The 16,518-nt window shown below is 50.0% G+C and overlaps 2 protein-coding genes across 2 annotated transcripts; one reads left to right on the top strand and one right to left on the bottom strand.

The window, feature by feature from the left end:
* Nucleotides 1-594: 594 nt before the first annotated feature.
* Nucleotides 595-13,161, bottom strand: RAD21L1 (RAD21 cohesin complex component like 1; the record flags this gene model as incomplete). Its single annotated transcript, XM_079543377.1, has 14 exons — nt 13,056-13,161; nt 11,982-12,262; nt 10,404-10,533; nt 9,035-9,134; nt 7,451-7,557; nt 6,890-7,075; nt 6,456-6,557; nt 5,713-5,823; nt 4,263-4,492; nt 3,301-3,397; nt 2,935-3,074; nt 2,231-2,320; nt 1,989-2,066; nt 595-783 (listed from the first exon to the last, which is right to left on the bottom strand). Exons 2-14 carry the CDS (start codon nt 12,123-12,125, stop codon nt 595-597), a joined length of 1,704 nt encoding a protein of 567 aa, XP_079399503.1. The 5' UTR covers nt 12,126-12,262; nt 13,056-13,161.
* Nucleotides 13,162-15,987: 2,826 nt separating this feature from the next.
* TMEM74B (transmembrane protein 74B) lies at nt 15,988-16,518 on the top strand (the record flags this gene model as incomplete). Its single annotated transcript, XM_079543229.1, has 1 exon — nt 15,988-16,518. The coding sequence occupies one exon, from the start codon at nt 15,988-15,990 to the stop codon at nt 16,516-16,518; it is 531 nt and encodes a 176-aa protein (XP_079399355.1).

The following is a 16,518-nucleotide window of genomic DNA, read 5'->3' on the forward strand; positions in this document are numbered from 1 at the left end:
TTTGTATAAATGCCCCACGAAATGGAACAGCGCTGGGGTTCCTGGAAGGCAGATTTCCTCCTGACCTCAAGGACAGCAGAAGTTTCCATCTCAACACACAACAGCAGTGCTGCAGGCAGTTGCTTGTTAGAGCTGAACACGACAAGTATTGAACATTCTTTGAAATAAATAATTTTGAATAAATTCAAAGCCAGCTTAAAGGACTTCCCTTCTCTGACCACGGTACCTCATTAACACACAAGCTGAAAATAACCCAATTTCCAACACTGGACTCTAAGAAAGAAGAGCTTTCATCAAGCCCCTCATGCTGCAAATGTCTGAGGGGGAGCATGAATTTTAGCTGCCTATTATCAACAGGGTGAGTAACAGCTTTTTATAAACATACCTACATTGAAACTGACCACAGCAGCAAACAGCTTGCTCAGCAACACTGCAGCCACACAGCGGCACCAATTGGTGGCCGTGCGGTTCTGAGAGGGCGCAGGGATGAAAGAACTCTGCTCAGTCCACCGTGGTTTGATTGAGTTCCATTTCTGTGCAGGGAAAAGAGAACAGAACGGCGTTTGGCTGAGCTTATCTGGCTGCTGGGGGATTTCAGTGAGCGCTGAACATTCGGCCGGCGGCGGCTGTGATGTCTGCAAACGGAGCGCGCTGAACCAACTCAACGACCATCTGCTTCTGCAGGACAAGGAAGATGTAAAACTTCACTGCCACTTCTTTCCGGTTATTCTTCTGACAGAGCTCCCGGAAGCTGAAGGAATTCACTCCAGATTTGTTCAGGTGCTGCAGGAGAGAAAAAGAGAAGCAGTCGGGTCACGGAAAAGCAGAGCTCAGTAAGTCCGGATTGAACAGTGCTGCTCAGAGCCACTATTTCCTGCCTGAAGGCCTTGAACAGGACCTTAGCAGGCATTTACACTCACACAGTGGCTCTTCACATTCGATTGCTGTAGTAGTGCTGGCACCTACGTATGTTACTAACACCTACACATGCCCACAGCTCCACTGAACTCAGTGAAACAGCACTGGAGCCCAGGAGGAAGCCTACCTGTAATGGTTTTCGTGATGCAAAGCAATCAAAATCACTGCATGCCCTGTTCTTGGGATGCAGAACACCAGCCACACCACAGGCAATTCCGGTTCCAGCTAACTCATCCCTATTGTTGCTTGGTTTTTAATGGCTGCACATATACATACGGAGTTCTTTATGGGTGTTGCACAGAACCTTTTAAAGATGTTCACATCATTAAACAACCAAGAAGGCTGCGGAGCCAAACTCAGGCAGTGGGGAAAAGCCAGGCTTGGGAGCAGGGTTTGGTGAGCTTTGCTTCAGCAGAAGCTCAGCAACAAGGTGACCCAGTGAGGGCTTGGACACTGAGTGCTGGGACAGCCCAGGCTGCCTGCCATGTTCCTGCTGGTGGGAGCACAGCATGTGGCATCACACAGCTCCACCAGCCCCGAAGTTCTTTCTGCAAGGAAGGCAGGATAAGCCCTGCCTGCCTTGCTCGTGTTGAAGCATCTTGAAAGCCCTGGGGCATTAAAACCTTTTAGAGAAGGGGTGACCATCTGCAGCACAACCACCACGCTTTTCCATAGCCTTCATCTCAGGAAGAGCTCCAGCAGCTGAGCAGTCAAATGAAGGCACCCTGCGATGCATGGCAGAGATCCTGCAAGCCTGCAGGTGCTTGGAAGTTGGCCTTTGTGGGGATGCTGGAGAGAACAAAATATCAGTGCTACAGCAAGCACTGCAAACAAAAGTGCAGAGCATTTCCAATCCAACTCCACAGCAATTCCAGCAGCTGTGGGAGAGTGAACGTGATGTCAGGCACTGAGAATCCTGGCTTCCTCCACCAACACCCCACAAAATGCAGTTACACTCTGCATATGACACACGGTGATGCTACGCAGTGGAAGCAGGAGGTTTTCTGAAACAGCCCAATAGAAATCAATACCTGGTTTGGGCTTCTAGTTTCAAAATCCAGCACTGTTACCTGTAGGGTTTTTAACACCTGAAGAGTTCTTTTGCTCCACTGAACCTCTTCGTTGTCTTTATTTTCCGTTTCTCGCTCCTTGATGGGAAATACAACGGAAAGTTAGAAGGCAAACGTGTCAAAAATTGGTAGCACACCAAAACCCACTGTAAATTCATGGAATTGCAACTATTTTTAAGAAATATTCCTGTGAAATGATGCTGTTCTGCAGTGTGAGAACTGTCAGCTGTAAGCATACACACGTGTGTTATCTCAGCTTGCTGCACTGGAGCTTCTCGGCCCGTTGAATTATTCACCAGCACGGAGCTCTCAGAGAAAGCAGCTTCATCCTGCTGTCAGAACAGGGAGGTGCATCAGCTGGTGCTGCAATTTAGGCATTATTGTGCTGTGTGACAACGATTCTGCTCAGTTCACTGTTACAAATACTTTCCAGAACAGTTTAACAGCTGCTGTTTCTACCACACCTCTTCTCACGTGGGATCTACCCTCGTTTGGGCACAAGCCTTGAATGTTCTCCTGCCATCAAGTCCAGTTTTGTCATTCTCTGTCAACTTCAAGGACTTCCATACACTCCTAAGTCCCCCCTTTCACATTAAAGATGGCAGAACTACATAATTTGTTATTGCTCGAGCGTTTTCTCAACTTTTGACACCAAAGATAAGCATAACCATCTTTAGAAATGAAAAAGCATCTTTTCTTTACAAACAGGCTATGGTTTATATCCAGGTTCCAGCCATACTTAGTGATCACACTGTAATCTATACCAATTAACAGACAGCTCCCTCATTGTGAGAGCCTGCCAAAATGCTCCTGAATAAACTTTCCTGAAGTGAGAGGCTTTGCAAACCTACGTTAACAATTTCTTCACCTGTTTGAAAAGGAATCCCAGCACAAAATGGAGCCAGGAAGTACACCTGGGTCTGCAGAACATAAGGAAACCACTCACCAGGGTTTCACCAAAGCCATTCACAGTTCCATTGCTGCTATTCCATGCTGCCAGTGCAAACAAATCATTGCCAGTTTTTTCCTCAGCCTCGGAGCAGTCCAACTCCTGCAGGTAACTCGACTCATCTGTTATCAGCACCTCTGTATTGACAAAGAAACACAAGGCTCAAGATGAAGTGACTGTTCACCTGCTCTTAAAAAAGCCAAACAAGTATTCTTGTAATTAAAACAGCCAGTTTTGTTGATGGTTGAAAAGTTTTGACCTTTGATTTGTAGAATGCTGCACGCTGTGCACGTCTGAAACATCACATAAAATAGAGAGCATTTGCTAACAGCTAATTCTGCCACAGCAGAATTAAAACATTACCTGTGGCATCTTGCTCCTCCTTTGCTTTTTCTGTCTCCATCTGTGTTACATTTCTTCTCATTTCAAATCTACCTCTCTTGAAGCATTTTGCAAAGAACTGAAAGCAATTATTTTTTATTTGTTTACTGTCAGAATACAGTGTTAGATTATTTGCAAGCATCAAAGCAGAGGTATGAAGATGAGTTGCACGTTCATCACCTCACCCCAGAATTTAGAGATTTGCATTGGGTCATTTCAAATCTGCACCTTTAAAAAAGGAATGGCCTTTTGGCAGCAAATTCTATGAAGAAATGTCATAGGAACAGCTAAGGAACGAGCTCTAATTGTGCATCTGGACTCCAAGAGGTGAAGCTGTTCTGCCCCATGGAACCTGCTGAGCTGTTTGCCTGCAGATCCAACAGAGAGTACGCAGTGCAATTAGCACCAGGCTGCTGTACAGAGCCAGCACTGCACCTTTCTCCACCTCCCTGCACACAAGTTGATCTTTCTTCATTTCATCATCATTCCTAAACGTGCAACTTCTTCAAAAGACCTGTCAGATAACACACAGGGCATGGAAGGATTTGACACATACATTTCCATGGAGCAAATCTCTCTCCCTTGCACAAAAAGAGCATTAAGGCCTACAAGCATGCAAGGGGTGTTCTGTCCTGTCCTGCCCTGCCCTGCTCACCCATGGGACACAGCAACCAGAACCCATGGAGCACCTGAAAGGCAAGCTCTCCTGATCATTTTTAACTTGCTGGAGCACTGGAGATTGAAGCCAGGAGCTGCACAGATGGTCTTTCTGCTGAAGCAATTAGTGATGAGCATGCAAATAATCATTAGGTGTCCAATGGAACAGAGCTGTGACACAATACTTCCAGCAGTGCTGTGCAAACCCCCGGCAGTTCCATCCTGGATGTGCAACAGTCCCATCACCTACACACAGGCACACAAACCAACAAGGAAGAAACCTTTACCATTTGCAGCTCAGCGTGAAACAAAAGCTGTGCAGGCTGGGACAGGAGTGTTTCCACTCCTCCTGATTCTTTCCACATCATTGTTTGTTTAGTTGGAGGTGCGAGGTCTAACGCAACAAGGGTGCCCAGGCTGTTGTTAAGCTGGTGGTATATAGCATGGCAGCTGAGCTCCTTGTCTGCATCCACAAGCAACTTCCTCTTCCTTTTATTGCTTTTCCTCTGGTTGAAATCTAAAGAGATCAAGCGTTCAAAAAATAAAAAAGCATTGACCTCAGAACACAGATGGCCTCAAGAGGTTCCTCCCATCGTTAGCAACCTGTGATCCTTGGCCTCTGTTGCAGGCACACCTACCTGCAGTGCTGACTAGCAGAGATGGGGACAGCTGAGGACCCTCAGCTAATTGTCCCCTTCAGCCTCATGTTCACTGTTTGGAATTTCAATATTCAAAGCTGACAAGGATCAGCTCCTCTCATTTCTGATGGAGGCCTGTTTTTCAACAGCCATTACAGAGCAGGCATACACAAATAAGGTGCCATCCACAGAAAACTTAAGTGTGAAGAGAACCAGTGTGAGTAAATGGACAGCTGGAGACCTCCTGACTTCACAGAGCTGAAGAGGATGGCCTGTTCCCCCAGAAGTGTCTGTAAAGCTTCCTCTCTGTATTCTTGTACAGGAAACCCAGAGGTGTTTAATTACAGGAGACATGAATACTGCACTGAGGAATCAGGAACACAGTGACTTAATGAGAACACATGATATGTGAACGGGACTGAGCAGGCTATCTTTAATCCACCAGGAATTAATTGTTCCAAGAACTCCCAATGTACTCAACAGGTTTCATTAGCTTTTAATTAATATCTGTATTTGTCAGTTTAATACTTTGGCAGTTAGACTGAGATGTGGATTGTAAACACAGAACAGAGCTGCTGATTGGTTGTACAACTGTAGCTTCCTCAACTTTGTCTTGGCAGGCTGGAAAATGCCAGTATTCTAAATATCATCAGTATGAACTCATTCGTGTGCTAGCAGCCACCATCAGAATGGCTGAGACCTAGATTTACACACAGATGAAAAGAGACATTTTTCTTTTTTAATCTTAATAAAGACAAGAGATCCCAAAGCCTCAGAGTATAAGGTTGTGGTTTTACATACATGGGATCGTGGAGGTGTCACTGGCAACAAAAGCTCAGCTGAACTTCTGGTAGCACTGCCAGCAGAAGTGCAGAGCAGCAGCATTTGGTTTGGTATGGGGAAGGAGCTGTAAGCAGAGAACTGGGCGGATCAGATAATACCCATCAACCTGGTTTTGTATGAGAATGAGCATAGAACAGAACTCTGACAGCAGGAGCAAACAAAAGTGAAGATAATGTTTTGCAAATATTTACACTAACAAGGAGAAAACCAAACACAGCAATGCAAACAGCCAGCAAGAAACTGATGGAGTTCTGACCTGTATCATCAACTGGCTCAAGCACAAACCCTTCTTCTTTAGGCAAAAGCATCGTTTCGTTCATGAGATGACTTTCTGTCTTCACTGCAGTGTCTGCATGCTTGGACTTGGCTATAAGAACACCCAGCAAAAGATCCACATCAAAACCTTGTCAGGATGGAATGAATTCTCCACCTCACAACATTCAAGACAGCAAAGGAAAGGTCAGAATTTGCAAACTCTGATTCAGTCTGTAATCACAGTGACCTGAACCACTGCATCTGCACTGTTGCTGCTTACATTCTGCTGACACAAGACCCTGTTAGGGCAGGCAGTGAAACAAACTGAATATCAGCAGAACGATACCAAACCAAACCAAGGCTTAGAACACCTGTGTGAATGACTGACAGTCACTTGTGGCTGAAATGTGAAGTCCTATTGGCAGGCAACATTCAAAGTTACTCTGCTCTGTTTCCTTTTCCCTACAGAAGTGACCTTACTGCCTAAGCTGCAGTGTGGATCTCAGGATATCATGCACCTGTGTTTCTAAGCGCTGTCAAGTTGTGTGTCTGGAATTCCTAGGTCCAATTAAATTATACCTAAAATGGTGAATGACACACACCAGGAAAGAAGGAAAGGAAAATAACAAAGGAAAAGGGCTCGGGGTGTTGATCCATGCACACAGAGCTGAATGGGAGTAACTGAGGCACTGGTACAGGAGCAGAGTTCACGTGAGGCGTGAGGAGGAGGTGCTGCCAACTCACCTGCTGTGCTGCTCTCCTGCAGGTCGTGTGACAAAGGAAGTTCTTCTTCCATATCAAGAATGCCATTAGTTAGGCTATTTTGTTCATCCCTCAGCAGGATTTCTCAAACAGAAAACACACAGTTGAATCATTCTAAGCAGTAGTTGTCATGCAGTAGCTTGACGTAGCCTAATGTTACTTATAATAAATATACATCAAATTACTCAATAATAAATATAAATCAAACGCATTTAACTCCAAAAAAGCCCTAAAATCTTTAGTTTGTACTTAGTGACATCTAAGCGATCACAGATACAGTGACAAGCTGCAAAAAACACAGCATAAAAACAGAAGAACGAATTGCTGCTTGCAAACGACGACTTTCAAGCCGTTTCATTTGTTCCCCTGCGGTAATAAAAAAAACATTTTGAAAGAAAGCGATTCTGTTTCTCTACCGATCATGTCTGCACCAGCCTCCTCATCCCCGAAGCAGTCCTGCTCCCAGCGGCGCCAGCCCTCACGCACAGCAGCCTGGTCTCCACTCACGCTTGCAGAGCTGCGATCAGCCACGAGGCTGCAGCTGCTCATCAGGAGGCTCACATCGAAGCAGCTCTGTTTCCTCAGCGCATCTGATTCCTCATCTGGACAAACACAGGCAGCGTCAGGCTCCACCTGTACGCCTCTATGGGAAACGTGCATTTCTCCACCTCCTGAGTTTTTCAAATAGCTTTCAAAGGTGGTAGGACGTCCCGTGCCTCACGTGGAATGGACAAAAGTCAATTTCATCTACTGCCAAACGTTGGGTTTGATTCCCTGTTTCCAAGATCACATTCTATTACTTAATTAGAGTGCTTACAGGGAAATTTCAGCGTGAGACCACGATAGGGCAGTCAGCACAAACATAAACAAATCCTCTTTTAGGGATAGGTTTTTCACATAAATTACTCACTGTACAACGTTTTGCATAAAACATACTTTTCCTTATGGAATGTTTCTAATTTCTCAACTTCTCTCACCAAAGCTCCTATCACAGAGAAGTACATTGCTTTCATAATCCTCTTTAAGTGTGATGTCTTCAGCTCTGCTCTGATTCAAGGTAAAATGCTCAGCAACATCAATGGCACTGATGAAAGAAACATTACACAAAATACAGGATGAACTGAAACTCATTCACCATTTCACTTGACTGTGAAAACGTGTTGCTAACCAGTCTGCAAACCTGACATTCTGCTGAAAAACCCCAGAAGATAACTGCTTCCTATGGCATTGAAAGCATCCCACCTGATCCTCATTTCTGTGGAGAGAGAACAACTGGCTCCCAAAGCCATCAGCATTCAAGCTATTTAAGATTTGATGCACAAAAACCACTGCTTTGAGTTTCCTCTAGAAGCTCAAAACGAGCATGTGGAAAACATGCTGGCTGTGGGTTATGAGGGCTACCTCTAAGCAAGCAGGCAGCTGCTTTCTTTGCTAGCCAGGCCTCCTGTGCAGTCTCCAATGTAGGTTGTACAATGGAGGCTGAATCTGGAATGGTTGCAACCAAATGCTACATAGGGAGAGGTCTGTGAATCAGGGGAAAGCATTCAGCTGAACGGACTGCAGAGCAAATCCCCAACCTGGCACTCTGTGACCAAACAATCCAGACGTGCACTCAGAAAGCAATCTGTTCAAGGAGCAGTGGGCATGTCTGCAGGACAAGGGAAGCACCTCTCTATTTGCTCCTCTCTCTATTTCCTAGTTCTCTATTCTTCTGCCACAAATCTGGGCTTGTGTGAGTTTGGTCACGCTCAGGCCCTGCTAACTACTCACTTGTCACATAGAAGGCATCGAATTAATGTCCCACTGTCATCTTTACACCAAACCATAGGATTCTTTGGGTAGACAGAAAAGGCAGAAAGACGTGGCATGTTGGAGTACTTGAATAAATGGAATAACTAGTATTACATCCCAGCTGCACTTAGAAAATACTAAAGACTTACAGATGCCTTCAAGCCGCATTTATGGTGAGGTGCAGAGAAAATCTCTGTTGAAATCCACTATCCTGGCTCTTTTGGGGCATGGAAACACATCTTAGCCTTCTGCTTTTATCACTTTTTCTACATTAGTGCTGATCCATTCCAAAAAGCCAAAGAAGCACTTTGGCTTTTCATTGGAAGCAAAGCTTCCTAGAGCTGATAAAACAGCCGGGGCCCAAAGAGCAAGGGAGCAGAAATGAAAAGCATTTACACAGCAGAACAGCACGACACTATGAGCCTACAAACCACAGGCTCCACGGTGTTACAACAGCATTCAGGCTTTTACACCTCCTCCAAGGACAGGAATCTCTTTGCAGGGTTCACTCAGACAATTTGTAAATGAGAAAATCTGGAAGTGTGGGCTCGATGTATTTTATTGTTCAAGTTTGCTGGTTAAATGGACTTGGAGGAGCTCTACAAAAGCACAGTGTTGTGACTGCAGCCCTGTAAAGTTCAACTCGGGATTCAGAACAGATCAGTTGTCAAATCGAAACAATTCCATGCAAGTCTTGGTCAGATAACTGTAAGGATGTCTTTTACATCTGAAAACAGTGAAATAATGAATAAAAAGGAGGGAGAATTTACTTTAGATCAGGTAGCGTTGTTTCAAAATCATGAAATTCTTCAGGCAATGTAATGGACTGATAAGCAGCTTCACAGCTCTCTTCTGGAAGGTCAACAAGTCCTAAAGGAAACAGAAAATGAAATGACATAAACAGCCATCACATAGAAGTAATGTCCTCCCACTGTAAACCTGTCAGAAAGGTCTGTTGCCATCACAGAGAACAAGAAGCGTGGGCAATTTGTCAACAAGACTCCAAAGTGGAATGAAAATACTTAATTTGCATGTAATTAGGAGCCATATTTTATAGAGAGACAGGGAAGAGGATGCTGCTGGTGGACACTGGTACAGCTCTTGAAAAACTGTAAATGCACTGTGCTTATGCACAGCTATGTGAAGTCACTATGACTTCAAGTGGGTGACTGTGCTTTGTTTTTCTATCCAGGGTCTATATGACACTATTCTCCAGCATCAAATAATCATAACAACTGGCTGCAAATACCTAGCAGCCAGGGAATGCTGGAACAACTCAGGTTAGAAGGGATTTCTGAAGGTCACCTAATCCAAGCTTTGGCTCAAAACAGAATTAATTCTTAAGCTAGATCACTTTTGACTATTTCTGATGATGGAGAGTCCACAGAATCCCTGGACAACCTGTTTCAGCATTTTACTGCTGCCAGTGTGAACTGTTCCCCTCCTGCAGCTAGTTGGAGTTTCCCTTGCTGCAGCTGTGACCACTGCCTTCTGCTCATGTGCTGCGCAGTCCCCTCCAAGCTGCTACAGCACCCACTAAAAACAGCACTGCATACTTATTGCAAGTGATTCTTCCAGTGGTTTCCACGTTCACAAATATTAACTGATCACAGTCACGTCCTTGAAAACCACGCAGAGTGGGTGTTCAATATTCTGCAACCAATCTAGGTCACAGAGGACAGTGAGGCTGGCAATGGATGTTGGTATTTTAAGCCTTTTTTTTAGACAACAGTGCCTCCCCATTTGTCACCTTAACATGGCAAACACACAGCCTCTCTGGAAAGGATTCCATCATCTCAGTTCCCTTCTTGCTAGCTTTGTGGCTAGAGCTCAAAACACAGTGAGATCTGGCACTAACAGGTTCTTAGACCTGTTGTTGGAGTCATCAGCGGTGACAATTAATTATCTAGCAACGGAAGCTGAATTCAAGCTGCTTCTTGGAGGACCATTTAAGATACTGCTTCTTTTAAAGGAGTCAAAGAGTTGAAATTGCATTCAGTTAAGCCAGATTCACCATCAGCAGCATGCACCAATACATTCAGTGTCCTCTGAGACCAGTGACGTGTACGTGACTGAAACAACCACAGTTAACAGAGCAGAAAGCAATGCAGGTGGGAAGGTGCAGAGTCCTGCACGTACCTGGACGAAAGGCTGTCTTCATTTTTGTCAGAGCTTCACTGCAGTCTGCCAGGAGGTATTTTGTTTTCCTGTGGTAGATCCGCACCACTCCCAACAGTAAGTGCCCAGAGGTGCGCAGAGCTATTGTAAACTTGGATGAGTTTAAAAGGTTGTTCAGCAGTTAATAGCAAAACAAACAACAACAACAACAACAACAACAAAAAAAACAATTTAAAATGGAAATAATGCACAGGAGTAACAGAGTTCTGGTAAAAACACACCTGCAGAGAGCTTTATCCTGTGACAGAGGAGCAGAGACAAAGCAATATTCAGAGCTAGGAGTTTCTAATTGCTTCTGCTCCAAAGCATTGCCATGCTGAAGCCTAAGTCCCAAACCAATTATGCTCGATTAATCATAACCCATGGAAGACGGATGATAAAATTTACCCTATCAAACAGGTATTTTCATAGGGAAAAAAAATCCTGCTTGCACCAGCAGAAAGCCTCAGGTCTCCTTCACCATCAATTAATGACAGTGCAAAATGTTCTCACTGTTCCCTTGGATGCAGTTGCAACTGAGAGGCCAAGGACTGAGTCATGGATACTGCCTGCATCTGTGCTTGAGTCCCAACTTCTCTGTGATACACAAAGGATTCATGCAGAATCTCTTATAAGAGTCTCCAATTAAGCTTATTTATGTACTTATCTGCTTATAACGGTGGGTCTGGAAGGAGTCCACTGAAAGTGCAAGGATAGTTATTATATGTCAAAAGTTACTTACTGTAACATCAGCAAAAAACAGTCCTCAAATATCTCTGTACAATTTTACAGTAGTTTTCCTTCTCCCTTGATTTTGGTGTAGTGGCTGAATTTGGTTTTGTCTGTTTGTTTGCTTTTTTGAGACAATTTCCTCAGATCCTGTCAGTTCCCAGGCTGTGTTGTGTACCTGCAGCTCAAAATCTCTGAGGAGACCCCAGTGGCACAACACTGACACCCAGGGCCCATCCAGCCTGGCCTTGAGTGCCTCCAGGTATGAGGCTCCCACAGCTCCTCTGGGCAGTTGTGCCAGCACCTCACCGCCCTCTGAGCAGAAAAATTCTTCCAGATATCCAGCCTAAATCTCCCCTCTCTTAGTTTCAAGCCATTCCCCCTTCTCCTATCACTATCAGTTGATCTCCCTTCCATTTGTAAGCTCCTTCCAAGTACTGGAAGGCTGCAGTGAGGACTCCTCAGAGCCAGGCTGAAAACCCCCATCTCCCTCATCTCCTCATAGCAGAGGTGCTCCAGCCCTCTGGTCATCTTCATGGCCCCAGTTTAAATGCTACAATAAAAATGTTCTTATTCCATAGACAAGTACATTCCACAGACCTCCAAGAGTAAAATAACAAGCAAGACATTTCTATTACTATCATTTAATGGGATTGAGACTTATGTCTGAGTCAGAACTGCATAAAATCAGAGTAGGGATTTGCCTCACGCTGGTTTTGAAGCAGCCACAAATGCTTCTTACTACGTGCTTACAGCAGCAATGGCCCCATTCCCTGCAGCACTCACACCTCAGGGCTCACCAGGAGATGCTCTCCCGCTTTAATAACATACCTTTGGCGAAACGATCCTTTTAATGGTAGTCTCTAAATTGCACTCGAAGATGTGAGCCTTGGTGAGCTTCTTCTCCCAGTGGGCAGCGAGCCAGATCTTGGCCAGCGGCCCACGCCTGTTCACGAGCAAATGCATGTAGAACATGGTGTGCGGGTCTGCTGGGATTCCTGCAGTGCCTCTGCCTGAGTTTTGCCTTCCTGCCTTGGGCTGCGAAGGTCCTGAGCAGAATGGCTGCTGGGGCTTCAGAGAGAGCCGGAGCTGTGGGTTGGAGCTGACAGCACCTGAGGGTACGAGGAGAGACGTCATGGGGATGGGGAACAGGGGGTTGGGATGGCAAAGGGGGCATGGGGTGGGATTGTGTGAGGGCCATGGGAGGCAGGGGCACGAGGGGATGGGGGCTTTATGGGACCGTGAGGGGTGAGAGGGAGCACCTCCCATGAGGTGGGGGGGGGTTTGTCAGCCCTGAGGGGATGGGGGCTTCATGGGGCCGTGAAGGGATGGGGGACTTTGTGAGGCTCCTGAGGGATGGGGCTTTGTGGGGTCCTGAGGGGGGGGCCTGAGGGGATGGGGGGCTTTGTCAGCCCTGAGGGGGTGGGAGCTTCACGGGGCCAAGAGGGGATGGAGAGCGCTGTGTGGCCCTGAGGGGATGGGGCTCCATGGGACTCTGTCAGCCTTGAGGGCACGAGGGCATCACGGGGCCCTGAGGGGACGGCGTCGCCCAGCCCTGCCATCAGGGGACGGGGTCTTTATGTGGCCCTGGGGGGGGAAATCCTGAGGTGGCAGCGAGGGGCTGCGGGGCATCACCGTGGTGCTGCGTTACCACGGCTGGAGGAGAGGCTGAGCGGGGCTGAGGGCGCGGCGCCTTGGCGGCGCTGTGGTGGCGGCTCCGCCCGCTCTCCCTCCCGCGCACAGCCCGGCCCCGCAGCCACAGCTCTCCCGCCCGCCCGCTGCCGCCCTCGGTGCCCTCATCCTTCCTCCATCCTCCTGCCCCTCTCCCTCCTCCCCTCCTCTCCTTTCGATTTATTTCCTGCTTTCCCGCAGGTTTCTTTCTGCGTCTTGGCGGGGTTGTCTGACCTTGGCTGTCTCTCTCCTCGCTGTGCTCCTGGGCTGGTAGCGGCGGTCTCCATCCCTCCTCTCTTTTCCCCGGGGATGCTGCAGCCTCACCAATCCGGGGCAGGATTTGGGGATGGGGTTTGAGGCAGCTCCCAGCTTGGCAGGATTTAGGGCTGTAGATTTGGGGCAGCTGCCAGCCCAGTGCAGGATTTGGGGCTGCAGTTTTGGGGCAGCACATCTCAATCCCATCAGCCCAGTGCAGGATTTGGGGCTGCAGGTTTGGGGCAGCACATCCCAATCCTATCAGCCCAGTGCAGGATTTGGGGCTGTAGGTTTGGGGCAGCACATCCCAATCCTATCAGCCCAGTGCAGGATTTGGGGCTGTAGGTTTGGGGCTGCACATCCCAATCCTATCAGCCCAGTGCAGGATTTGGGGCTGTAGGTTTGGGGCAGCACATCCCAATCCTATCAGCCCAGTGCAGGATTTGGGGCTGTAGGTTTGGGGCTGCACATCCCAATCCTATCAGCTCAGTGCAGGATTTGGGGCTGTAGGTTTGGGGCTGCACATCCCAATCCCTCAGCACCCATCCTGTGAATGCAGCGGAGCAGCACAGCAAGGTGCAGGACCCCCTCTCACGTCCCGTCTCCCTCATCCATCTGTCATGTCCTCCTGATGGCTGCTGCCCCATCTAACCATGGGATCACAGGAGCTCTGCACACAGACCATGCGCATTCCGGTGCCTCATCACTATGGGAGCCGGTTGCCCCAAAATGCAGAGCTCAGGAGCAAACCATCATCATTTCTGTTCCCCCCAAGGAAATACGAGTGGCAGTGGCAGCAGAGCGCAGAGCTCTCCTCCCATCCCCTCTCCCTCCTGCCCGCCTGCTCCACATCCATCCTTTCCTGCTGATTCGGGACAATCTGCGTCCTGTGACCTACTTGTATCTGAGCGCCGAGTGGGTTGGCACTGAAACCTCTCTAAATGTGGTTAACGTGTCAGGATGCACTTACATTTATTTTTAATCCCGTTCTTTTCTCAGCCCAGTTCTGGATGCATCCCCAGGGATGCTGTTTGCTGGGAAGACTCTGCCTTCTGACACAGCGCAGGAGAGGAGCTGGGAGGGTGGTCACAGGCACACAGCACACACATCCCTCACTGTGAACAAAACATAATAGAGTGGTGTGTGCATCCACAAGGCAGCAAAGGAGGCAGGTGACCCCCAGACCCGCTTCGGGAAGAGCAGGTCAGCATCAGCCAAATGAAACGAATTAATCCAGGCAGAAAGCCTTCCTAAGGGCACGTGGAAGAAAATAAAAATAAAACATGGAAGGAAACGGCTACAAAATGATCCAGAGGCTAATTTTAACCACCATTTGTTTAATGCAGAAGGTGTTGAGGGAAGGATGAAGTTGTCAGCTGTCACTGCCCCGCTGAGCAGCAGGGCCAGAGCCGAGCAGCCCTCACCAGCACCTGGATGTGCAACAGCCTTCAGCTGCACAGAAATCCACGTGCACCCCTTTATTTCTGCACCCCCATGCACCCTCTTAGAACCTTTGTGGTTTTGACTGAATTTCACAGAGATTGTTGATGTCATGGTGGTAGAAAGCTGCTGTTGGTGTCACCGTGAAGGACATTGCCCCAGTGCTGTGGGTTGCATGGAGCCAAGAGTGGCTGCGGGATTTGTTTCATGGGGGGCTCAGGGTGTGGGGAATGAGCGTGTGAGCCCACCTGGTGCCGGCAGCAGCATCTGAGCATCATCTCACGCTGTCATATGTGAGCTTGTGAAGGTGTTTGAGGCATGGGAACGTGCTGAAGGGAATGGCAGTGTGACGGACAGATCTTCCCGGCAGCTTTCAGCAGCCCACCCGCTATCAGTCGGGATTTACATCCGCACCACCATCTCCAGGCACCGCTCCAAAGGCAGGAATAGCACACGTCTCATTAACGACACGGCTCAAAGCACGCTCCTGCCAGCAGGTCACTGCTGGGGCTCGGGCCTGGGTCCAGTTTCAGGTCAAAGAAAAGCAGAGCGCGTGCAGCCGGTGGCAGTGGGGAAAGGGAAATAAATAATGCGGTGCTGGGGATCTCTGTGCTGCAGACCGCAGCCTGGTGTTGTCCTATGGCCCCAGTGGGGCTGGCTGGGGGTGCATGGCCGGCACCCTATATGGACATCCCCTGGGGCACATTCCGTGCTTTTTGCAGCGCTGCTTAGCCCCCTCCATCTGCAAACTCCCCACCTCGGGATCCCTCCTCTGCAGGTGATGCGCTGCACGGGCGGTGCCGGTGTGCAACCGTGTGTGTGTGTGTGTATGCATACGTGTGTGCACGTGTGTAGCCCCGGGGCAGCCGCCGCTACGTGTGCACGTGTGTGCGTGCATCGCCGGGAGCACCGCGCGGTCCCACCGCCCTCCCCACCCTCCGCCGCGGCTGCACCGGCACCGGGGAGCCGGCGGGGGTAGGCGGCCGGGGGGGGGCAGCTCGGTGCGGGCAGCGGCGGGGCGGGACCGGGGAGGCGGCTGGGACCGAGGAAGAGGGAGTGCAGCTAGGTGCGGGGAGCGGGGGGAGAGGCGGCTGGGTGCGGGAAGGGAACCGGGGGAAAGGAGGGGACGGCAGGTCCGGGATGTGGAGGAGGGTGGACAGCCCGAATCGGGGAAGGCAGCCCGGGGGGTGTCAAGGGTTCCCTGGGTAGGTTGGGAGGGAGGGAGCGAAGGAACGAGGGAGTGAGGGGGGGGGGAACAACCCGACGGGGGAACGCGGGATAAAGCCCGGTTCGGGATGTGGGTCCCGGGGGCTGGGGAGGTTCGGCCTGATGGGAGCAGGGAGGGAGCAGCCCGGTTTGGAGACGCGGGTCCTTGGGGTTCGGGGGATCGGGCGGGAGCAGCTTGCTCCGGAGGCCGGGTTTGGGGGTGACAGGAGGGGGTGCATCCCGGCTGGGGCAGGCGGTGCGGGGGATGCAGCCCCTCCGCCGCTCACCTCTCTCCTCGCAGGGCGGCGGCTCCATGGCGTCCCCGCGGGCGGCGGAGCTGCGGAGCCCGGGCGAAGCGGCGGCGGACGGCGGCGGCCCGGGGGGGCTCGGCCCGGCTCCGGGCCCGGGGCTGGCGCTGGCGCTGGGCTGCGCGCTAAGCGGGGCAGCGCTGGTGGTCCTGGCGGGGGCTGTGCCGCGGGCGGCGCGTCCCGACCCGAGCGTACCGGCGCGGCAGATGGAGCGGCTGGAAGAGAGGGCGGCGCGGCTCCGCGCCCGCCTCGACCGCTGCACGGTGGCCGGGCTGGCCCTGCTGGCCTTGGGGGGGCTGCTGCTCGCCGCCCTCCTGCTGGCCGCCGCCGCCGCCCGCCGCCGGGCCCGCGCCGCCCGCCGTGCCGGGAGCAACTACGGCTCCGTGCGGCTGCGGCTGCGGCGGATGTCGGCCGAGGGGTCCCGGGCGCTGCTGGAGAGCCAGCTGAGCCCCCCGCCCCAGCGGCACCCCGAGGGGTCCGGATCGTAG

The sequence above is a fragment of the Tetrao urogallus genome, assembly GCF_951394365.1.
Source record: "Tetrao urogallus genome assembly, chromosome: 16".
Taxonomy (NCBI): Eukaryota; Metazoa; Chordata; class Aves; order Galliformes; family Phasianidae; genus Tetrao; species Tetrao urogallus.